The sequence below is a fragment of the Rhinolophus ferrumequinum genome, chromosome 12 (assembly GCF_004115265.2).
Source record: "Rhinolophus ferrumequinum isolate MPI-CBG mRhiFer1 chromosome 12, mRhiFer1_v1.p, whole genome shotgun sequence".
Taxonomy (NCBI): Eukaryota; Metazoa; Chordata; class Mammalia; order Chiroptera; family Rhinolophidae; genus Rhinolophus; species Rhinolophus ferrumequinum.
In genome coordinates this window covers 42,676,920-42,702,252 of record NC_046295.1, presented here as the reverse complement: position 1 = coordinate 42,702,252, position 25,333 = coordinate 42,676,920, and the positions used below count along the sequence as shown (strand labels likewise).

General features: G+C 39.5%; 1 protein-coding gene across 1 annotated transcript in view; it reads left to right on the top strand.

Annotated features, from left to right (window-relative positions):
- The first annotated feature begins 781 nt into the window (after positions 1-781).
- LOC117031869 (guanine nucleotide-binding protein G(q) subunit alpha) overlaps positions 782-25,333 on the top strand; it is a 278,997-nt gene continuing 254,445 nt past the window's right edge. Inside the window, exon 1 of the mRNA XM_033122716.1 lies at positions 782-1,139. Coding sequence (XP_032978607.1) covers positions 1,004-1,139 — 136 coding nt within the window. The 5' untranslated portion in view covers positions 782-1,003. The remainder of the gene's footprint in view (positions 1,140-25,333) is intronic.

The following is a 25,333-nucleotide window of genomic DNA, read 5'->3' as shown; positions in this document are numbered from 1 at the left end:
GACCCCGCCCTCCGCCGGGGGCGGCCGTGACCGCGGCGCCCGCGGGCCCCGCAGAGGGCGCGGGAGCGGAAGGCGCCCGCAGAGCTCCCAGGGCCGGCCCAGCCCGGGAGGAGCGCGGGCGAGGCGAGAGCCGCACTGGGCGGCGCGCGCGGCGGCTGCGAGCCCAGGAGAGCCTTCCAGGAGGGGCCGGGCGGCACCGCCTCCCCGCTCCCTCCTCCTGCGCCCGCTCCCTCCTCCTCCTCCTCCTCCTCCTCCTCCTCCTCCTCCTCTTCCTCCCGCCGCCGCCGCCGCCGCCGCCGCCTCCCTCCCGGATCTGTGCTCCAGTTCAGAGAAAGAAGAAAATGTGTGTGTGTGGCGAGGGGGAGGGCGAGCACTGAGCAGCCGCTCCGCGCCTGGCAATCGGGGCCGGGGGTGGGCGCCTGGCGGAGGCGGAGGCGGAGGCGGAGGCGGAGGAGCGCGCGGCAGCCGGCGGGCGGTGGGCGCGGGCAGGGCCGAGGGCGCCCGGAGCCGTGTTAAGCGGCGGCCAAGAGCGGGCGCGCCGGGCGCAGAGAGCCATCGGCGGCCGCTCGCTGCGTACGCCCCGGTGGATGTGCTCTCGCCGCCGGGCGCAGGGCTTAGGGGAGCCTCGGCGGCAGCGGTGGCCGCGCGGGGGGCGAGGCGAGCCGCCCGTGCCCGGGGAAGGAAGCCCGGGCGTCTGAGCAAGGCCGGGAGCGGCGGCCTTTCGTCGCGCGCACCCCGAACCAGCGCCCGCGGCCGCCTCCCGCCCCGCCTCGCTCCTGCGGGCGGCCCAGCCGTCTGCTCCCGCCGCACCCCCGTTCCACCTGGTGGCTCCGGCCCTGGCCGCGGCCACCGCGGCGGTTCCCCGAGCTAGTCCCGGACGCGCGCCCGGGCGGCGGGGGCTCGGCGGCCACCGCTGCCTCGGGGGAGCGAGGGCGGGAGGGTGTGTGTGCGCGCGTGTGAGCAGGGGGTGCCGGCGGGGCTGCAGCGGAGGCACTTTGGAAGAATGACTCTGGAGTCCATCATGGCGTGCTGCCTGAGCGAGGAGGCCAAGGAAGCCCGGAGGATCAACGACGAGATCGAGCGGCAGCTCCGCAGGGACAAGCGGGACGCTCGCCGGGAGCTCAAGCTGCTGCTGCTGGGTGAGTACCGCCCGGGGCCGGCCTTCGCGGGCCCTTTCCCCGGACCTCGGCGCCCCCCGCCAGCCACCCCCGAACCCCCCGGGCAGCCGCCGCCAGCGGCCCCCGCCTCAGGGCGCCCGCGGTTGTTCCCTACCCTCCCCCGGCGCGCCCCCGGCCACCACCCGCACCCTTTCGGGCGCGCGCGTACACACATACACTCGCACACACACGCAGAGGGGTCGGGCTGCCCTGCCCCCGGCCCCTGAAGGCCGTGCATTCGGGGTGCGCGTTTATTTGCCGTGCATCTCCTAAATGGCAAATAACTTGGGTGCGGGGGAAGGCATGGGAAGGTGGAAAGAGGGGTTGAACTTCCAGTGTCGTGGCCGCGGCGCCCCGTGGGTGGTGGAGTGGGGAGCTAGCTGTGTGTGTGGCCCGAGGGTGGCGAACGGAGCCAGGGCAACTAGGGGGTGGCCTGTGTGCATCCATATCAGTGCATTCTGGGGTCAGGAGGGAATGGTGGAACGGTGGTGGGCAGAGTCACAGCTGGCTTCTTCAAGGAGTGATGATGAGAGAGGCGAGTGGTTGGCCCTCCAAAGAAAGGAGGCTTATGTATTAGGGGGGCAGGGAGGCAAGCACAAATGTGTCACACAAGTGCTGTTCCCTAGCCACCAGACCAACGAAAGGACGGACCCCAGAAGAGTTTCTTGACCAGTGGATAGTGACAGGCGTGTTTCTTGTCTGCAAAATTCCTTCCAGATAAAAAGGCAAGGGATAGGGGAGCGTTGTGCTGTGTGGTTGTTGACAGCGACGGGTATCTTTTGTTTAATGAGGCAACCCAGATGTAGGCCTGAATTCACAATAGTTACTACTGAAAACCAGTGCAGCCTCTCAATTACTCTCATGGAGACAAATAGAAACCTTTTGTTTAAAACGGACAGCATTTTAATATGTTTGGAATCTGGACTGGAAGGAAAACGGGAAGTGTACAGCAAGAAATTTCCCTTTAATCTCTAAAAAAAAACCAAAAAAACTCAACGTTCTTCTCTAACACTAAGTTAGCAAGAAAATGCTGGTTCTCAATTAGGAATTCTGTTGATTATTATCTCTGAGAGATTGTTCAGAATCAGCCATCAGGGTTCGCATATACAAGCCAGGGTAACATACTCTGAGCTATTGTGGTAAGAAGAGCAAACAGCTTTGCAGTAACAGGCCTGAAAAATGCCTGCACTCGTGTTCAGGATATTTACGTGTATAATAAATATGTTTCTCAGACATTTCTGGAAGAAAAGAATATTGTATTGTCAATTCGGATTTGAGAAACGTGTTTTCTTATCTTGAGCATTCAGTCTCCTGGTTCAAGGAATCAGTTGCCTTTTGGACTGAACTGCTTATGTACCTGGATCATTTAAAGAAGGAACAAAATATAATGATCACAAATAGTTACAAATGGTTAATTCACATGCTATGCTTTATGTTTTCATTTTGAAGCAGATTAGATAAATGTGCACATGTTTATAAAGAACAGAAGGCAAAGTGCTTGATAAAAGAGGTGGGCTTTCAGAAATGAAGGCAGGGCAGGGTAAACTCTTATGGGAAAATGATCTTTTTATTTTTTTATTTTTATTCTCATTTTGAGCTGCTTTTACTGGCTGAAAATGTAGTTGAATGTTTTCTGAATTATCATGATTGAGAAGACAATAGAGAGGGCAAGAGAAATGTATAGAGTGTTTGGGTGCATGATTAAGGGGGCAAAAGCATGTGTTTTAGACTTAACGGTTTTTCTCTTTTCCCTTCCCTGTTTACAGCCTTTACATGTTTCTGTTTAGCTGTGAATTGGGTGGTGAGGGCTCTCAAGCCAACCCTATGGCTTGAAATGTGACAGCTCTGGGTTCCTAGGAGCTATGAGTTAGAGCCCAGGGGGTTCATCTGTTTGAGGGCCTAGGTTTCAATGTCTAGGAGGAGGACTTTTGGGGAAATACACATACATGGATGCTTAATTGCACACTGTGTATTTAAATAACATACTGTGCTTTAAAAAAATGAACTTGCAAGTAATTGCATGAGAAAAAAAATAAAGTAAAACAATTTTACTGCTTAAGTGTTGGCAGTGGGGAGGATTTTTTTTTTTTCTTATTAGATAGTTGAGTAGGGTTTAATACAAGCCCCACCCCGGCCCCCAAATATGGCCTCTTAGAAGTGGTAGAAAAATATGACTTTCATTTAGCACCTACATTCATTGGTAACATTTAAAAATGATACAACTTGCTGTTAGAAATGTGATGCCTAGACATCATGTAACATTTGCTACTGCTTCATGTTCTAAGTATGTTGCTTTTGTAACAAATCTACTGTAATATCTATGCTATTTATATAGTTAATGATATATGCTAAATGTAGGTTTGTGTGTATGGGCATTTCATGATTTTTTGAGTCCAGGAGATAAATGATGGTCGATGTGAATCAGGGCAGGTATTGGGAAGGGGTTCCTTTGAGTACCTCCTGACGGGCTCCTTAGATGAGTCTTCTGGTGCCTTCATTCATTTAAGTGATACCTGACCAAAGGAGGTTAAGGGATGTACCCTTTCACGGTTTAACGATTCACCAATATTTTTAAATATTTAAATTGAGGAATCACCCTTATTTTTAAATGAAATTCCAGATTAAATTCTTTTCAAAGTAGATAATTAGCTCAAGGCATGATGCCATTTTAATGGATTTATTTGGCAGGGGACCTTTCATTAGTCCACATAATTATTTAATTTTATATTAATAGTATGGAGAAATTAGACATGGAAATAGTGCTAGATGAAAATATGGCACTAAAATTTGGGTTATTTTTATTCATATCCAGCAATTGTGCCAATTTGTTCCAAATTCCACAGTACAGTATTTTGATTTTTATTCTTTTTAAAAAATGAACCCAGAAACGTACTACCATATATATCATATTCAACGATGAATTCTTTTCTTGTTTCCTTTAACTTATTCATCCTCTGAATTCACTTACATCAGTGTTTATTTTCTTTGACACCTCAGGGAAAACTTTGTATTCTACATATATATGCAAGAGGACACTTTATTAATAAACTTGGTTGAAATTTTTGTATACTTTCTAGGTGTAAGGAACATATTTCCTTTAATTGATTAATATTCATGAATGTTAGTAAAATATTTCTATCGATGGTACATACGTAGGTCACACTATTTAGCATCAGTGTCTTTTACTCTGTATAAAACCAAGTGACATTGAATGCCTGCTTCGTCACGGATTGTCATGCTGAAATTTTTTTCAGTTCCTTGAAGATACATTTTTATCCTATTTAGCTGTTCTGATTTTACATGTTTTTGAAGTCTTGACTCTTTCGATCTTAATCATCAAATAGGAAGATGTACCAAACCTTTGTTATTGAATGGTTTCCACCTTTTGAAAACAGACGTAATTTAGGCCAGTCTTCGATGGAAGAATGTATGCTCTTGATCTTCTAACTTAATGACATGTGTAACTGTAGATTTTCTTCCTGTTGTAGACTGGAAGCTTATGAGGGTAGGGAATTCTGCCTGCATCGCTCACTATTAATTTCCAGCTTCTAGCACAGTATCTGTCTCATAGAATGCTCTCAATAAGTATTTGTTGAATGAGTAAATTTATTTATGGTCCTCCTGATAGAAATCGTGGCCATAAAATAATGAATGAATTATAGAGACATGGGGGATATGTAATGTTTTTAATCTGTGCCAAATAAAATCATGTTCTTCTTTTTAAAAATTGTATGTAACTCTGAGCCAATTGAATACGGATGCATTCCAGGATTGGAAGTGTTAATGCAGCTGTAACGTCGCGTATCGAGCCAGTGTATTACAGTTCTATGCTGGGTGCTTTTGAGAATGCTAACATTCATGCTTTCAATATGAAAGTTTAAAGAAAAAAAAAATCATTCCATGTCTTGATTACTTTTTGTCGTGTAGAGAAGCTAGTTTTAACCTTATCATCCATTAGCCATCCACTTTTCTCCACGATACACTCATTAGAGTGGATTTTCTAAAATTCTCTAGAATACAGGTGGTAATCAAGCCCACTTTTATGATTTACTTATCCACGACATGAGGAGAACCACAATGATTAAATACTCAATTTTAGGAATGGCAGGTAAAACATTTTTAATTTGAGAGCTGTCCATCTGTACTGAAAACTACGGTGACAGCTAGAAGGGACATGGAAGACTAGGAATTTTCTGGCAAATTTTTAGACTATATGGAGAGTTCATTCCCACCGGCCTGGAGAAAAGCACCCACCCCACTACCCTATCCCTCTGTGGGGTTCACTGGAGGGAAGAATGGGGATGTTGATTGCCTGAATTAACTAGAGGTTAGTGGCTGTCTAGCATGGCTACCCAGAACCACAGATGAAAGCACCTCTCTAAGCAGCCCTAAGAACAGCAGCTCCCTGGAAATACCAAAATGCGGTGTTTATGAGGCTGCTTTAAGACCAAACCGGTTTTATTTTTGCTACTCTGAGCTTCCTGGCGTTGAATATATTTCTAAATGTCAGGATTTATTTGGATGCTTTTCCTCTTTTTTCTTTCTTTTTTCTTTTGAAACAAAGTACTTGTAATTTATGTTTGAAGAGTGAAGTGGGAGCATCCCTCATACAAATCAAAACTGTAGCTCTGACTCTATATAACAAAGCCTTTCAGAGTAAGATTTTTGCATTGAACCATGTAAGTTCATTATCTAGATCTGCCATATTAACTGTCAATCCTGTACTTGTATGTTATTTCTTCATATGGGAACTTTGGCACAAATTAAAACTCTTCTGTACAGTGAAATATTCAGTGTATATCTCTTCAGATATTTTTTACATAAGTTTAGAAAGGAGAACGGAAGAATGATTTAGTAACCATTTTGTTTATTACAAATAAATTTGATAGCCTCTTTTCCATTAAAAAAAAAAAACCCTAGCTGCACTTTATAAGAGATGGCTTATGTTCAATTTTTAGAGATGCCTATTGAATGTACTTCTTATTTTTATTATAGATGAATTTTTAAGGACCTGAAACAGCTTTTGCAGTTTGTGAGGCTGTGAGCTATGCTAAGTTTAGCAGAAAAAAACACATTTTTCCTTATGATTTAGGCAAACTTATGTTTGAAAAGAAATAAACAAGATTTTCCCAGAATGATTTTATTCTAGCATTTATACTAATTTTTCTTTAAGGGGAGGTTATTAATTCTCTTGATTATAATGAAAATGTTGATTGGGTATTGTAGGGGGAAGTGAGGAGCTCAAAGGATACATTTTGGAAGAGAGAGAAACCATTTTAAGGTTAGGGTTGCTTTCTCCCTAAGGTTGGCCAGGGACTCTGTTTCTTCCAGACTATGTTTTAGGTTGAGGGAAATACAAATATATGTAGCATCAAATTTAAAGTCTGATTTCCTAGTTTAAGGGGAGAGCAGTGACTTTTTTTCAAAGGAAACTTTTATAATGGCTTTTAAAGCAATGTTAAGATCTTTGCAGAATTAATCTTAGGGAAGTGTGAAATAGCAGTAGAAGGTAAAATGTGTGATTGTTGGTAATTAAATCTGTGTCAATAACTGACTACAGTAAACAGTGAAAGTTTTCTCTTGTTCTGCTGAATGGAGTAAACAGTAAAGAAAGAGTTATTATCAGGTCCAAACACTGTTTTGTGTGAACAGCTGTTACTAATAAAATTATGAAGTTGCTCGACAGTCATCTTTGATTTGTTACATTACTGATATGTAAAAACTGTGTATGATTGCTCATCTAATGTAGTAACAAGAAAAAAAGGACCTAAACATGCTGTCGGAAATGAGTTCATAAACCCTAGGTGGTCATGAATCTGGACTTTACAAACAAAAAGTCTTGGCATATTGCGGTGCCGAGAACCAAAAACTGAATTCACTAAATTGCTCTGAGATTGACCTTTATACCTAGCCATAATTTCAGAAATCAGTACAGAATATTTTGTTAAAAGCCTTTAGGTTCAATTTTAAGATTAAGATGAGTGTTATTTTAAAATAAAGTTATGAAGAGATTTCAAATTCATTTATTCAACAAACACTTGCTAGTTATTGGAAAATAAACATTTTCTCTAATTTTTTTTTTTTTTAAACCAAGCATATCATAAGAAGAAACAGCTGCATACAGAATGCTGGTCAAATGAACAAATATTAAGCACCTATTATGTGCAAGACAATGTGCTACCGGAGACACTCCTCATTTCTTATTTGCCAACAGGAAAGGCTACAAAGAACTTTTTGCGTTTCTTGTTTCACAGTTGACGCCCTCGGACTAACATGTCCTTCTGGACTAACATGTCCTTCTGAGTGTTCTTCCTGGCTTTGGTTTTTCTATTGGCTCTTACTACAAAGAAAAAGACAAAATAATCTGAAGGCTTTTCGGGGATTACACAACTGGAAAAAGCAGATGATCTTGAGAACTTGAACTCTTGAAGTTCCATATGTGTATATGGTGCCAAAAAATGTATATGCATTTTAGAAAAGAAAAAAATTGTAATGCTCAATATATACTGATAGCAAAAGATGAATATGAGTCACGTTTGATTTCTGCACTTATAAGAGGTGCTCAAAGTGGTCACCATCAGTGTAATTTTAATACAGTTTTTTCCTTTCTTAAAATGTATACATTTTTTGGCACTCTCTGTATATATAATTTCCTTGGACTGTATCATTTTTTGCCTTTAATTGTGAGAAATTGTTAATGACCACTTGCCCTGGGTTTCTAACTAGATTGGTAACTCCCGGAGGGCAAAGATAATGGCGCTTGTTTCTTTGTATCTCAATGTAGCACAATGCCTTGCTCCACTTACAATGATTCAGTTGTCAGTAACTGGGGGATGGGGATGGAGCCGAGCGTAGGAGGGTTGGTGCAGGGTGGGCAGCTGGATTCCCAAAAGAAAGAGCAGTTGGAGGAAATTAATTTAAACTTCTTGCTTTCTTCTAATGGGTGTCATCCATATGTTCTCCATTTGCCACTCCTGTTTGCTGTTTCATGGGCCACCTGGGACACAGTAAAAGGAATTCTGTTTTAAAGATGAAATCGAAATCGTCTTTGTCTCCATGCCTGCTTCTCATTCATTCTCTAGCAAGAATGATTCAGTTGAACATTCTCATATTGTTTCTGGTTGGAAAGCCAATGGTGTTTATCAACCAATTTGAATGGAAAACTGTTCCACACACAGCCCTTTGAAATTTGAAAATTCCACGCACCTTTATTACAGAATTAATCTTGGGTTGTGAGCAATTTGATTGCTTTAGAAACAAAGTAGTTTCAAGGAAGTGTGTAATGGATTGTGGTGCAGTTAGGAACTAGAATATTATTAATACATTATATTACTGACACCTCACAGAAGGGAGCAATAATTGATCCACAAATTAAAGAAAAAGAGCTAGAGAGAGTTTTTGGCTCTGTTGCAGGCAGTGAATACTGATGTTTAGAAACATGTTCATGTCTATTTCTAAGAGATAGCCTTGTGTTTTTCCTTTGGAGAACTGAAATCATGAATTAATTGCCTCTTTCCAGAATTTTACTTTTTTTGATGCCCATCACTTGTGAGAAAAATTGAAATATAATTTTTCCTTTGCTGCTTTTTTATGTTTTAAAAACTTTTTTTGTCTTTTAAAATTTTTTCTTGTTTCTTTTTTCTTTTTTCTTTTGCTGAAGAGGCAGGCAGCAGGGTGATAGGTGGCGTCTTCCATATGTTTCCTGGTAACAGCAGCTGCCTAGTTGTTTCTATAGCAAAATGCTTCAGTGTCTTACCCACCCATTATCCAGTCTTACACTGTTTGCTGCAGCCCATGCCCACTCCCCCACCATTACTCCCCAAAAAAGTCTGCGTGAATGCTACCTACCCGTTTTACTCTCTCATCACAGCTTCCTTAACCAAAGGCTAGGAGAGGTTCCTTAGATTTTCCGGTGTGTGCTTTTCTTTAAGATTTAGGGAACTTCTAAGTTGATGCTTTCAAACATTTGGCTGTGAGCTGATCAGAGGGGAAGTTGGGTGCTTTAATACATCAAAAGAAAGACACTTATGAATGTACTTTTAGGAGATGATAAAGTTTCTTTAGCAATACTTTGGTCCGCAAAACAAAATATGTTGTCATTGAACAAAATGTAAAATTCTCCTTCCTGTTGTAGAGGGCGGGGACTTGAGATCTGTTCGTGGTTACCAGCAGAGAGTTGGTGAGCTGGTGCTAGATAATCTATCATGGGCCACTGGGTTTCAAAATAGGATGCAGTGCATTTGCTGGAAGGGGAGAAGGTGCTTGTAGGCCTGTGTTAAGTAATAGTGCATGTTCCTCATTTAATGATTTGCACGTCCCCATCTCAGTTACTTGAGAGCCTTAAAACATCTAGTTGTATTTCCATATAGGTAATTAGGAGGGAAGGCATCAACAGGGACCTTTGCTTTTGTTATACGTAGTCAGTCAGAGTAGGTGTGGTGGTTGGTTTGTTTTTTTTAAGGTAAAGATACCATGATATTTTTTTGCCATGTGAATTGATAGTTTAGGATCTATGCTTTTCAGAGCTCCTTCATTATATCATGTTATTTCTGCAGATGGCAAATGCAATTTTTCTCTTGTCCTAAAGAGCTGACCCATTTCCTGTTACTTGTTCTAATAATACAGGATGACTTTAATTCTTGTTCCTAGTTTGCCCTTAAAAGAATGCCAGGATACTTGTTAAGCATTTAACTCTTGTCGCTCTAACACTTGTGATACAGTATTTTTGAAAATTGGTAAATCATGCAAAAACCATGGCAGACTGGCTTTGTGCAAGTTTCACCTCAATAATTAAACACTCCTAATGGGTCTGCATAGTGGTTTCGGTATGTCTATTTTTTCTAAAACCTGGGACTGAAAGGTGGTCAACTACTCCTGCCCTACCTCTCTGAACTAAAGTGGGGGTGTTTATCTTGTTCCTTTACTGTTTCTATAGAAAGTTGTAGAATAAAGAGATCCAACCAAATCTAAGGGCCGTTTGAGTTTTGGAACTTGCTCTGCTTGCCCTCTGCAGCTTTATTTCTGCCCAAACTCACCTCTGTGCTAGGGGCCCCAGCCCTTCCAAGGAGTGATCGGATGTCCAGTGCGGAGGCATTGCCAGGGCTGGTGGGCTCCTCCTTGCCCCCCCCCCCAGCCTTGCTCTCCCTCCGCTCCCCCTTTCCCTTTGGGAATAACTCCCAGCGCCCTGGGGAAGAAGCCTGAGTGAGGAGGAGGCACTGGCGAGTCCGTGCAGAGTCCGTGCAGAGCGGCCTCTCCTGCTGCCTGCCGAGCTGCTGATAGTTTCACTGCCTTCACAGCGAAGGGTATCCAAAGCCTCCTGTCATATCAGCGTGGGTCTCGCTTCCTGCAGGAAGGGCCGCGTCCTGGGGGCCCAGCAGTGGATGGAGCCTGAGAGTTTCTGTGCTCCAGGCTGACCTGCTCAGGCCTCGGTGTTTTCTGAGATTCCCTTAGGCAGCTACCTGTGACTCACTGCTTTTTTTTTTTTTTTTTCTGTTTATTGTTTCATTTGGCTTTAAGCAGTGCTTTTCACTCGCTTCCAGAGAATCTCTGAAGCCCAAGCTATTTCTGCCAGTTTCAGTGAAAGCAGGTTGGCCACTTGAGCCTGGGCACTGGGAATGCCGTGTACACCTTACTGGGGCACGTTGGGGGGCTGCTTTGTATTTGGAGCCAGGAGGTCCCTTTTCCAGGGCCTCCCATGTAACTCTTGGAGGGACCCTTTGTGTCCATTTCTTCTCCCATGACAGTGTGCGTTACTGGGAGCATTTTTGTCTTGGGGGCTTTCATCGAAACCAGAAAAACAGCTAATGGTGGACATAGCCATATCACGGAGTAAGGAATTTGCATCCTTTTTTTTTTGTTTTAAAGTATGTACATATATATTTGCTCTGGCTTCTGAACTACCCTCAGTTGTCATGGCCACGGTCAGAGAAACTTGAAGAAAGCAACTTTCTGTGTCTCCTGTCTGCTTTCTGGAGGAGGGGCTCTATGACCAAGGAAAGCACAGCTAGACTCTCACCATAGCTCTTCCTGATCAAAGAGCCTCGCTGTAAGAAGACCCAGGTCTGCTGGCGGTGCCAGGCAGGCATTTGGCATTCCTCGACCCCTACTTTGCTGCTGGCTCATGGTTCTCATTATCTTATCAGCTTCAGGCTCACCTACCTTGATTTCGGATTTGGAGTTGGACAGGTGCAGGGGAAAAAGAGAACAGTCATAGGCGAAGAAGAGTAACGGGAGGTCTAGTGGGGCTTGGTGGGGCGGAGGGAGTGCTGCTAGTTGGGGTGCTGCAGCCGTGCCTTCACTAGGCGCTGCAGGGGTGCACAGGGGAGTAATGGAGGGGTGCCCTGTGTGCTGGCGTGGTGGCTTTGATCAGGAAGAGCCAGGCCCATGCAGCTTCCTCCTGTCAGCGCACTGCCCCACCGCGTGTCTTTATCATTGTCACATCGACCCTGCCCTTCCTCTCCTTCCTCTCCCAGATCGTGGGCAGGGAGGTGAGCAAGTGTAGAAGTCTGGGTTATATGGGAGGAATTTTTGTTTTATGTGCTCTCTCCTGTCCTTTCGCTCCCAGAGGTGGTGAGATAGACTAAGCCCAGATCTCATGTCAAGCAGTGTCCTGAGAAAACCCATTCACATATTAAAAGAAAATTTACAACATGGCTCCTCCCTGTTTTTTCCTGTCAGCTGTTTAAGGTGATACAGACACATCTATTATGTATTGAGTACTCTGCTAATCTGGTGATTTCGTTATTAGAATCTCTTGAGAGGTCCTGGTCTAGGAAGTCTGCTTTCACCTGGCTGGCTTCCTTCTACTATAGAGTGCCTTTCAGTTGCCCAAGGCAATAAGGAGATAAGTAGTATCATGAGATATTCTTACCAAGTGGAGTCATACTCCTGTGGAAGCATGTAATACAGGCATACCTCGGAGACGGCCATAATACAGCAAGTACTGCAGTGAAGCAAGTTGTAATCTTTTTTCTGATAGAGGGTCTTGCCTTCAATTTGTTAAAAAGAACCCTAACATCTGTGAAGCACAATAAAGGTGTGAAGCGCAATAAAACGAGGTACACCTGTTTAGAAGTAATTTGTCATTTTTAGCTGAGAAAGTCCCCTCCCTATCTGTTGGTTGTGTTCTCTTACAAGCTGTTCACTTTCTGGGCAATCACATCCAAGCTCAGAGAGTAGACTTTTTTTCTCAGATTATTCAAGGTCCCTAAAATCTACTTCCAATTATGACCAACATTCAAAATGGGCTACATTTGTCCATGATAGTATTGATTTAAGAGGATTTCTTGACTCATAATGTAGGCAAATGTATTTTGGATCATTTCAATAATTCTGCATAATTTGAGAGCAGAACTAGGGAGTGCTGAAACAAAAGATACTTGAAATCAACCTCTGTATTTTTATTCCCAATCACTTCCTAATGGGTCAAGAACTAATAATGAATTATGATTATACTGGTTCCTCTTGGAGTGGAAATTGGGTAAGACATGGATTCTGGAGATGGAAGTGCCTTGAGGTGTTCAAGGACTTATGATTGGGATGTCCTCTGAAAATTCTAGTTTCTCCTGTTATATGTTGGGTCATATCTAAGATGTTATCCAAAGCACATTAGAAATAACTGAAAAATTTTGGGCACATACCATTGTAATGATAAATCCCGTAAGTTTCCCATCTTCTGTGAGAGAAGATGCCTAACCTGTCTGTTGCTAGATCAGTTCTGGATAAACAATTTATATTTCCCTATCCATACAATTCTTGGCAAAGGGGTTGCATTTTAATGGAGGAAATCATGGGACTTCATTAATATTTCTTCAGGGAAATCTTGACTCCAAATATATTTTCAGGAAAATCATGAGCTATGTTCTTTAAGAAACACATTTTCAGTCGGGCTTTCCACTCCAGGCCATGCTTATTATGGGAACAGTGATTCTTGTCTAGGGTTTTTCTAAACCCCTAGAGTCTGTCTGTGAATTGCTACTCAAGTTACAGTGTATCCTTCCCAGAATTAATTAATGCATTGTGCATCCCTAGTACTGAATCACAGGGTCACACAATGATTGCTTTTTTCTGTTAAAAATATTCTTCCTTTATATATAATGTATCTTCAAGCAGTATACTACTGCCTGAATTTATATGGTAGTTCATTCTCTTTTGGGAATAAAATAGAGTGAGATATATATCCTCTGGTGGTACAGTTGCTTTCTAAAATACTAAAAAATTTAATAGTGAGAAAGACTATTGTATTTAATAGACAAAAGTTTGAGTCAAGAAGCATTTATTTTCTTCCACTTAAGAATTTTCTTACATTCTCAAGAAATACATTATTTTAATGTTGGCCTTTGAAAGAATGACAGCCCATTCTATGTTAATAACTTTTTTTATGTTTTGTTTTCAGTGAATATGAAATTTTACAAATAATCCAATCATTTCTTATACAAAGTTTGAAAAAAGGATTTAAAACACTCATAAATTTATTCAGAATGTACCAATATAACATAAGAAACATGATTTTTTTGTATGTTTCTTTCTCGTCTGTTTTATTTTTGTTTCTTGCATAGGTTTAGTCATACTGTACAATTTAACATTAGGTTGTAAGTTATTTTTTTGTGGCTATATAGACTTCAAGTTAATATTTGGAATTGCTATGTAATTGATTAGAGAGCATACATTGATTTGCTTTCTTACTCTTTTTCTTTTCTTTTCTTTTGACATTTAGGTTTCTCCCAGTGTTTCCATTTTCACAATAATGCTGGGATGAAGTTCTTGGTGGAAATAACATTTTTTAAATAATCATATATACACTTTTGTTAGAATTGATTAATATACGTATTATTTCTAGGTTAGAGAATTTGAACATTTTTGTGACTATTTTAAAAAAAAAAAATTTTATTGGGGAATATTGGAGGACAGTGTGTTTCTCCAGGGCCCTCAGCTCCAAGTAGTTGTCCTTCAATCTAGTTTTGGAGGGCACAGCTCAGCAGCTCAGCTCCAAGTCCAGTCGCTGTCTTCAGTCTTTAGTTGCAGGGGGTGCAGCCCACAATCCCATTCGGGAATTGAACTGGTAACCTTGTTTTTGAGAGCTGGCACTCTAATCAACTGAACTATGTGGCTGCCCCAACATTTACATCACTCTTGATTACACATACCTGAAACATTTTCTGAAATGATTGTATACAATTTGCAACATCATGAGCAATATGAGAGTATCAATAAGTTAGTAGGCAAAAATGGCACATAATTATAAATTTGCATTTATTTGATCACTAGCGAGAATGAGTATTTTCCCATATGTTTGTTTCTAGTTGAATTTCTTATTTGTGGTTGTCTCTTTATTTCCTTTGCCTATTTGTGAGCTCCAAACATACAAATAAAATTAACCTTTTTATTATTTACTGTAAATAACTTAACCCCAGTCTATTGTTTTTCTTTTTGTTTTGCGTTAATACACAAGTTTTTAATTACTTTGAAGCCAAATCATTTGTTGATCTTTTGCTATTGTTTTGAAATAAAAATCTTAATCTGAAAAAAAAAAAATCTTAATCTGCTTTAGATACTCCATGAAAGCCAGACATTCTGCTATTGTTATGGGTAAAACCAAATTGAATGTAGGTTTTATGCATCACTGTTGCATGATTCTTTTTCTTTCAAAATGAAAATGAAATACACATATAAGTTCACAGTATTATAGATTACACAACATGTTTCTGTCTGTAATTGGCTTTTTCTTTTCCCCAGTAATATGTAATGGATATCTTGCTATGTTAATATAAATCTTTTTCGTCATATTTTTGGCTTTTTATTCAATGTATTTTTATTTTGTTCCAGTGTATTTTGAATCATACAGTAGTGTGCTGTAGCTGGCTTGCACCTGCTCATGAAAGCCAACTGTACACATTTCTCTTCAATTCTGCATTCAGTTACTTCATTTTGGTAGCTTGAAATCAGCCATGATGGGAATATCTTCACCATAGAAATTGGCAAATGCTACAAATCAGGGCTTCCCGCCTCTCCTGGCAGAACTAGTTGTTAAATATTTGCTAGCACACCACTATTTACACCTGATCCCTATTAATGAATATTTAGTTTGTTTCCATTAAAATATATATATATATATAAGTGCTACAGTGAACATCATAGGGGATCCATTTTTGTGCACTTGTGTGATTACCCCTTCAGATAAGTTCCTCAGAGTTGGATCATCAGACAAATGATCCATGGCTTATTTTAAATTTTGATTCACATCACCACTCTGCCTTTCAGAAATGTTGTATTGTTTTGCTTTCCCACTTCTAGTTAATGTTAGTGACTGTTTGGTTCATCTTAGCTATCATTAGGGTTTTGTTAATCTAATGGGCACACAAAAAAAGATATTGTATTTATTTATATTGTATTGAATTAATTTCTATTATACAGTCTTTTATTTTCTAAACTGCCTGTTTACAAAAATAGCTAATGCCTCAATTTATTGTTTAGTTTAGGTTTTTTAAAATGCACTTTTAGTTTCAACTTTATTAACTTAGATATTTCTAGAAAATGGACCATGCCCTAGGATAGAAGTCTCCAAGGGAGAAAGAAAATGGAACTGATAAGATTATATGACAGGTTTGGCTATGTGAAAAATTGTACCAAAACACAAAATTTTTAATTGTGGTGAATTCAATTTATTTATTTATTTTTGTTGTTGTTGCTTGTGCTTTTGGTGTCATATATAAGAAACCATAGCTAAATCAATTGAAGGTCACAATGTTTTACCTCCATGTTTTCTTCTAAGAGTTTTGTAGTTTTAGGTCTTACACTTAGGTCTTTGATCCAGTTTGAGTTGATTTTTGTATATGGTATGATTTTTGTGTATGGTGTATATGGTGTGAGGTAGGGCTCCAACTTGATGCTGCTTTTACAAGTAGGTATCTGGTTGTCCCAGTACCATTTATTTCAACCTTTGTTATTTATTTCCCCATTGAATGGTTTTAGCATCCTTGTTAATAATCTGTTTTTGCCTTTTTATTACTTTCCTGCAATTTCTCTAGGTTTATTTGGTTGTACTTTTTCTATTTTATTGAATTACAATTTTTAGATTATATATTTTCATATTTTCTTGATTTGAATTAAGTGTTTAAGCTTTGAATTTTTCTGTGTATTGCTCATATCATTCCTTTATAGATATTCTAAAATTACGTGTTTTTTTTTTTTTTTTTATTGAGGAATATTGGGGAACAGTGTGTTTTTCCAGGACCCGTCAGCTCCAAGTCAAGTTGTTGTTTTTTTTTCCAATCCAGTTGTGGAGGGTGCAGCTCAGCTCCAAGTCAAGTCGTTATTTTCACTCTAGTTATGGAGGGCGCAGCTCACTGGCCCATGTGGGACTCAAACCAGTGACTTTGGTGCTTGCTACGAGCACTGCACTCCAACCACTGAGCCACTCGGCCGCCCACCAGGGTCTCAGCTCCAAGCTCAAACCGTTGTTTCTCACTGGCCCATGTGGGAATCGAACTGGTGACATTGGTGTTATGAGCACTGTGATCTAACCAACTGAGCTACCCGGCCGCCCCTAAAATTATGATTTTAATTGTTATCTCTGAAACAGGGTTGTTTAAGGTAGTTTAAAATTTCCAAGTGTAATTTTTATCAACCTTTGTTATTTATTCCTAATCTTATATCACTTTGATGGGAGAATGTGGTCTGAAATGTTTTTACTTTTTAGAGTTTATTTTACATAGTCGATTTTTATTCTATGGATACATAAAAAAATATGTACGTATATATGAGTATAATAAAAACATAAATATATGTGTATTATTTTTATTGCTTATATTTATGGTAAATCTCCTTATTTATATTATGTTGTGATTCTGCCAAGTACTGAGAATTGAGCTGAGTACTGAGAAGTATTCCACAACTCTAGTGTTTATGGCAATTACTCCTATTTCCAGAAGTTTTTGCTTTATATATGTAAGTACTCTTTTTTGAGGTAACTAAAAAATGTCCATAAGAATGAAATTTTCCTCATTATAACATTATCTTTTTATGTAAGTTAATGCTGTTATATCTTGAATTCAATTTTGTTGGGTATTAATATGGTCCTTTTGTTTTCATTTGCTTCTCCATTTATTTTCAGTTATTCTTAATCTTTGTTATTGTTCCTCTCAGAGGGTTTTTTTTTTATTTTATTTTTAACCTCAGCCTGAGAGTTTTTTTCCTTACGTAGGTGAGTTTAGTCTGCTTACACTTGTTCATATAATAGATTTTTTTTTTTTGCTTTTCATTTTATGTTTTCTGATTCTTTTATTGATTTCTGGCAGTTTTCTCCCCCTCACCATTTCTTCCTCCCTCTTACCTCTCTCCTTCATTTGTTATTTAGTTTGTATTGGATTTTTTGCTGTATGTTCTACTTCCAATCATTTGAAAGTTACGTAATCTGCTTTTAATTTTACTTTGGTAGTCTGTATAAGTTTTAGTAGTATTCTTCAAGTTATGTTTCCCAGTTTATCAGCTTCAGAGAGGAAATAGTATTTATTGTGTCCTTTTTATGCACAGTGGAGAAATTTATTCACCTATTACTAGGGGTTGGGGAATTTTTTATGTAAAGGGTAGATAGTAAATATTTTTAACTTTTCAAGCCATGTGGTCTCTGTTGCAACTACTCAATTCTTCCATAAACACTTTGTTAATGAATGGCTGTGGCTATATTCAAATAACATTTATAAAAATGGGCAGCATACTGAATTTGGCACTCTGAATATAATTTACCAACACCTGATATATATTACTTCCATTCTGTGCTTTTTTTTCATGTTCTGAATTTTTTTTATTCCTGTCTATTATAGACAAATTAGCGATACCAGACTTAAACTAGTTCTCTAAATCTTAATGTTTACTAATAGTATTAACACATTTTATTTTATCCCTATATTTTATTTTCTTTAAGCGTCCTCTTTGAGACAACGCTGAATGTATCAAATGATAAAACTCCTATGAGAACAACATAGACTTTTCCATGGTTAAGGACATTTTTCTGAAGGTAGCACTTTGTCCCTGTAACTTACTGATGGTCATTGAAAGCCTGAACATAAAACTGAAATTACTTTAGTTTGAATATAGAAAAGATATTGTGTCAGATGGAATGAGAGGTTTACGTGGTATTCAGGATCGTTTCCATGCTCATAATTTTAATCCACAATTTGTCTGTTCTGCTCTCCTTGATTATAGCCTCCTGACAGTTCAAATTCAATGTATCTACTCTCTTAATCCTGGAATGGTTTGCTTTTTCCTTCCTTCTTTAGTGTTTTCTGTTCATCTTTGCTGGCATAAAATTAGTGTTTGTTTGATCTTGCAGTCCATGTGAATTTATTTTCATACTTTTAAAAACTTTTAATCCTTTGATTTCATATTCAATACCTATGATAATCACAGGGAATCGTTTCTAGTAAAGCCTACAGAAAGACACACAAGTGTTTTTGTTGTGCATCACCTATATATTAATCAGTTTTCAGAAAATTTAGTATTTTTATATCATGTCTGCAATTAAAACTACATATTTGGTATTAATTCTGTGTTTAAATAAATGCCTATCACCAGATATTCTCTCATTTTCTTTAATTGTATATTTTTTTTTATTTTTCATTTACTATGAGTTGATTGGATTATGCCTTTAGATATTTTTCACAAAGGGTCCATGGATGATATATTTTCTGAGTTCTCGTGTTTTTGAGAATGCCTTTCTGTGGCGTTAACATACAGTGACTTACTTGCTTGGGTATAGAATTCTTGGGCTACACCTGTTTTCTATCCACATTGCTTTCTCCATGATGAATGTTGCTCCATTGTTTCCTGACATCTAAATTTGATGAGACGTTTGCAGTCAGCCTGAATATTTTTTCTTTGTGATTCACTTTTTCTATTTGGACCTTTTTTTTCTTTAATGTGGAAGTTTAATAATTTTACCAGATTCGCTTCAGTGTTTTCTCTTTATTATCCCGAAACACTCTGAACCCATTCAGCTGTGTATTCTTTTATTTTAAGGATTTCCCCCTACTTATCACTGAATATTGTCTCTGTTCCACAAGAATTTTTTCTTCTTTAGGTACACCAATCATTCATATGTTGTATTTCTTTTGTTTCTCTACCAAAGCTGTCAAATTTCCTCTAATTGCTTCATTTCTCCATTCTTTGCCTTGTGTGATTTGCTCCAATGTCTTATCTGCAGCACTGATTTGTCAGTGTTTGGCATATAAATGTCAAGTGCTAACAAATAGGTTTTGAATGACTGAAGTGCCTGCTATATGATTTTGATGCTTCATATTCATTTTAAAGTTCTGCAGTATCATTATTTTTTTCTTAGTGCTGACAGTTTCTACCTTATTCTGTTTTTTAATACTTCATTTTAAACAGTCCACATTTTCTTCAATTTTCTTGATAGTACAAAGCAATTCTACTCTGTGTTTTCTTCTGTTTCCTATAGTAAATCTTCCAGAGTGTTCTCTTCATTTTCTTTTTTGCATGTTCTGTGCCTTGTCTTAATTTTCTCTTAGGAATGTTCCAAATTTTGTGTGGTCCTTCTGTTTGTCCGTTGACTTCCTTCACTATTTCTCCTGGGACTATTTGCGTTTTTCCCTAAGCACTTGAGCTAGAGGGCTGGAGATGAAGGTATATATTCTATTTTTAGCTCTTTAGTTGTCTGAATGGGGTAGGTGGGAGGGCTCTGAGGCAGTGGGCAGCTTCAGTCTATGAGCTTTGCTGCTTCTGAATTTTGTTGTATTTTATAACCAGTCCATTTGTTGCTCCGCTTTTGGGTGAGCCAGCCACTTTGATAAATCGTTCCGAATGGTGCCTCACTGTTTATGGGATTTTTTGTAATGTACATCTATCGGGTATATTTCTCCACATTTTTAGATCACTTTGCAAAGTGGGTATGCTTTCAGCCGCTCACCCTGCCAGGCCAGAGGGAAAAGGGGAATGCGTCGGCTGTCTAGTCCTTTTTGGCTCCCCTACTGCTAGTATAGGTGTATGAGTTCCAATGCAGTGTTACTTATTCTTAACCAGTGGGTCTTTTAGAACTTTTGCCACTTGCATCCGCCAACACTGGGCACTATTTTACGAACAGATAAGCAGACCCCCAGCTGGGTTCTCTCTGTTTGGTCCATTTGTGTTGCTTCTGGCCTGTAAGTCCTTGGCAGTTATTAACATACATGAGGTTTTCTGTCTACCTTCCCCCCCATTTTTGTGCATTTTGAGGTACAGAAAGGAAGTTATTTTCATTGGTTGTTTAGAGCATTTTGCCTTCTTTCCAGGTAGTATGCTCTATGAGTCTTGATGACTCTAATTAACACATGTGAAGTCTTTCATAGAGTTGTAATTATAGAATCTCACTTAACAATGTGCTGTAGAGTCCAAGCTTGCACCCCATACTTGAGCCATCTCTATAATATCCCCCAGTTTATTGTCATTTTTTTCCCCCTGTACACTCAGGGGTGGGAACCTGATCCCCTGAAAGGAATTAATTCTCTTTGGTCATCCATGTTTGTTAGAAATTTTTCATATACTGAGCAGAAATCTGTCCTGAAGCTAGTTTTGGTTTCCCTCTCTTGGGGACACTGGGATTCTGGAACCCACTGTAACACATCTACTTTTACAAATAACTGAAGTTAGTGTTATGACATGCCTGGGGCTTGCTTTCTTCTTTACATGAAACTCTATGAGTTCCTTCCATCGTTTCTCATAAGGCAGAAATAAAATCTAGTCCTTACCCTAGTTGTTTTCTTTAAGAAAACTCATAATGGAACCCAACACTTGAGGTACGGTTTATGAAGTTGGAGTAGATAATATTTCTGCATCTTCTCCTGAACTGAGATACATGTGACTTTAGAAATCTTTGTCTTAATAAATCATTTCAAGAAATATAGCAATTTTGAGTGTGAGCGCTTCTGTAGCTTTGTCTACCAGTACCTTGATTGTTCTTACTTATTTTTTTCAATACAGTACTACATTTCTAGCCTTGTTTTTCACCTTTGGTCATCTGTGAGCTGCAGACAGTCAAGTCTTCTGCATGTTTGCATTTCCCTTTATCATGTATTTGCATGGATTTTTTTTAATTTGCTGAGATTACTTTTCCTGTTGAATTTCATCCTGATTCTGTGGGAACATCCTTCCAAGGTCAAGATCATTTAAACTTTTTTTCCATCTTCTAGAACTTGTAACCCTATGCAGTTCGTTCTCAGAGGAAAGTCAGATTAACCTCTTACAATAAGATTCCACAGTCCATCTTCCAATGTGAATCTCCAGTCGATTCCAGGTCTTCGGTTATTACTTTGTTGTTTACTTACCTAAAAGATATAAAGCCAAAAATATTCTACCTGAATTTGACCTCAGTATTTCATTTGTGTTGGTATAAAAGGGAATAGAGAAATCAAGAGAAGGTACACATTTGCTCTTCCTCGACTGTGGCCTCATCTCTTACCATAGAAGGAAATCAGATTGCCCTGCCTGAGTGGGTCTCTCATACATCACAGCCTTTTGGCAGGGGAGGGGGGTTGCGGGATGGTATCACCCCTGACATTGCACATTATGAGTGGTCTGTTTTAATCTCTCCTTACTGCCTGAAGTTTAAGTGCCAACCAGTGTATAATGGCTATGAGGTGTGACAAGTTCGCGAACTCATCCTAGAAAAAGTGCTACATACCTCATTGCTGAATATCACTACGGTCACCTTCGAAGTACTCCCCTTGGGAAGCTATGCACCAATGCCAGCGCCTAGTCCACCCTTTAAAGCAGTTTTGGAACTCTTTTTCTGGAATGGCCGTCACAGTTGTTGTTGGGTTACTCTTGATGTCCTGAATGTCATCAAAATGTCTTCCTTTAAATATTTCCTTTATCTTCGGGTAAAGAAAGAAGTCATTGGGGGCCAGATCAGGTGAGTAGGGAGGGTGTTCTAACACAGTGATTTGTTTACTGGCTAAAAACTCCTTCACGGATAGTGCCGTGTGAGCTGGTGCATTGTTGTGATGCAAGAGCCATGAATTGTTGGGGAAAAGTTCAGGTTGTCTAACTTTTTCACACCTTTTCAGCAGACTTTCAAATAGTAAACTTGGTTAACTGTTTGTCCAGTTGGTACAAATTCATAATGAATAATCCCTCTGATACCAAAAAAAGGTTAGCAACATCGGTGCAACAAGTTCACAAACTTAATTCTCAGCTCTCGTATGATTGGGGAAGGAGCATTTTCTTATTCTGTGTCCTCTGTGCGTTCTAATTTCCATGTAGAAGAGAAGGAATATTTTTGGAGAAGCATATTTCATTTGGTACCTATTTGCTTTACAGCCAAATTGGTTTAATCTCTTTTTTTCTCTCCATAAGGCAAATGGTTCTTAAAGAGAGAAAGCCAACTTACAATTCCATATATACAGGTCTCTTGCACGTTTCCAAAGTTCCCGTTATACTATTAGGTTGGTACAAAAGTAATTGTGGGTTTTGTAATTATTTTCAACCTTTTAAACCGCACCAACCTAATGTCTTTTATGAAAGAACGTCATTAGTACCTTTTTTTGTTAACCAAAAGAAATCCAAAGAGGATTTTTTGCTTTAATGAAAATAAATGTGAAAAGTATTCAGCTTTTTTTTTTTTGGCAGCAAGTCGTGCCTTTATAGAGACAGTGTGCACCCCAAGCAGCAAGAGTGACCCCAAGCTCCTTCCTCGGAACCACAGAGCTTTGACCTGTGTCTATGAGCGTTTGTGCTTTATCTCCATGTATTTTGTGCATTAATTAGCAAGACATGTCCTAAGGTATCAGAAGAGCCTGAGAGAACTTGTAAGGGTGTTTTGCTTAGTGTAGAACTAGGCATAAGTCAGCGTTTCGATCATGGTGAATGAAATAACGACATTGTGTGTGTTGAATTTTGGGTCTGGGAATGCTTAAAATTGACTCCGTATAAATTAATGGCAATTGTGTCTTTGCTTTATACCATTTTGGCTTACGAAAGATTTCATAGGAACACTCTACTTTTGGGTAGTGGGTGAAATCTGTGCTTTATTTTACAGACTCTAACATCATGCTTACATATTTAGCAATTGAAATTTTTCATTTACTACATTGAAATTTTTCATTTACTACATTGAAATTTTTCATTTAAGAAATTTGATAGTTGAGTGGAAGTTGTTTTATTCAGATTACTTAATATAAAACAGACTCAGAAACTCAGTTTTTCCAGTTGGAGAGCGTTGGTCATGGCGGGAGAGGAGTTGGTAGTAAATAATTCCATTTCTTTTGCAAAATCTTGAGAAGGATGTTGTCCTGTCTTGTCCACTGCCTCTTTATTGAGTAGCCTGTGCTCATCGTAGCTATTACCCATGGGTACGAGGCCCTTTTTCACAGCGGGTGGGTATGGATTTCGGAACAGTGGTTAACCTAGGGTATTGCCTCGTTCTAGAACTTTTAACAGAGGTTGAAAAGGTTGCTGTAAAAATTAGAGCATATCACCTTTAGGGGGGCAGTCTTTCTCCCTGCCCATGTGTGTTTATGGTAGGTCTTCAGGCTGCTCAAACACACTTATGGTAGTGTCCTTGTTTTGAGTCTCACCTTTTTGGAAAAATGGACTCATTGCTTGTAAGAAGTGTTGTCAGGGGTAAGTTTATTTCTTCAGCAATTCGTTGATTTACCAGGATGTGTTCTATTCTAGCCCCAATTATTACAGCCTGTTGAACTTTCTGAAGTCATTTTTGTTTCCTTCTCTCTTACTCATGAGAATTATTCTAAACAGGTTCTGACTTTTACCCCAATGTTTTAAGATAGTTCTATATCTGGATTTACAAGAGGGCATATTCTCCTAAATCCAGTTCTGGTTAACGAGATATTACGTATCTTTCTGGAGATTGCAGCCTTGGAAGCCAAACCTGAGTTGTTAAAAATGTGCTGACTATGTATGTGTAAGTTACGGGCATGTTCCTAGATGTGTGGACTCTTCTTACAGGTAAGGACTGCATGTTGGAGTGTCAGCTTCCCTCATTGTAAGTGTCTTCTTGTGTAATTTCAATGGTCAAAACTCCTTGTAAGAAAAACTGTGATTGGGCTGAAATTTACTTTGAGCAAATGAAGCATAGTTCATACCTGTTGAAATTATAATGCGTGGCTACATGAGTGCTTTTTCCTCTTTGTATGTCCTCGCATATAAATTCATAGAACCCGTGGTAAATCAGATGGTGCAGAGGCTGCTTGGGTTTTTTTTTTTTGCCTTGTCTTCCCTGTTTTCTAGTAGGTGGCTTGCTTGATAAATGTATCAGCCTCAGAATCTGTATTTATAAAATTATATTATTTCTTTTATCTGAAATTAAATAGTTTGGCCTAAAGGTTTTTATTTTCATAAGTGTCCTTTGTTTGCAGAAGAAAAAAGTCATATTTTGGATTGCTCTTTACTGTACTTTTCAAGTGTTCTGAAAATGAAAGATAAGGGGCAAATATTAGCAATCATTCTTTTATTGGCATGTTTTTTCCTTTATGATTGCTTCTTTCCTCTTAGTCCCTGGGTGATGAATAGATTAGAGGCAAACTTCACTTACCTTGAAAACATAAAGACTTAGTTTCTGTGCCAGGGATTTTTCACTACAAATGCAGTTTGGTCTCTAATGTAAACTCATCCTAACTGCCCAGCAGGGAGATCTGCATTGGCTGGGTACTCTGACAAAGCCGAACATTCCAGGTTACAAAGAATACTTGGCTCCTCTGTCATTTTCAAGAGGAATAACGTCATACACAATGGTAAACCTCACTAGCCAGAACTGAAATTTACTCCTGGCAGGTCAAGAAATGCATCCAGTCATCTCATGTGATCTGTTATCCCATCCAGCTAAAGCTATATCTCTGAGGCTAAGAAAATTGTGCGTTACATTTCAAATCATCTTGTGAGTTACAAGGGGAGTCTCGGTCCTGACTTTATTTGTTACTTTACATAGTTTTAAGTTAGGACACATATATAAACATCTCAACTTCTATCGTAACTTTGCAGTAAATTTACAAAAGGCAGATTTCAGGAGACCTTCAGATAAGCGTTGTTTCTGAAAGCATGATAAAATGAAAGGGGAAAAGTGCTATCCCAGTTTAAATGATGCTTAGGAATGGTTTAGTCCTGGGATTTCAGATGATTTTTTTTTGGCAGTACCAATCAGACACATGCTGAGAATGGGCAAAAAAGCA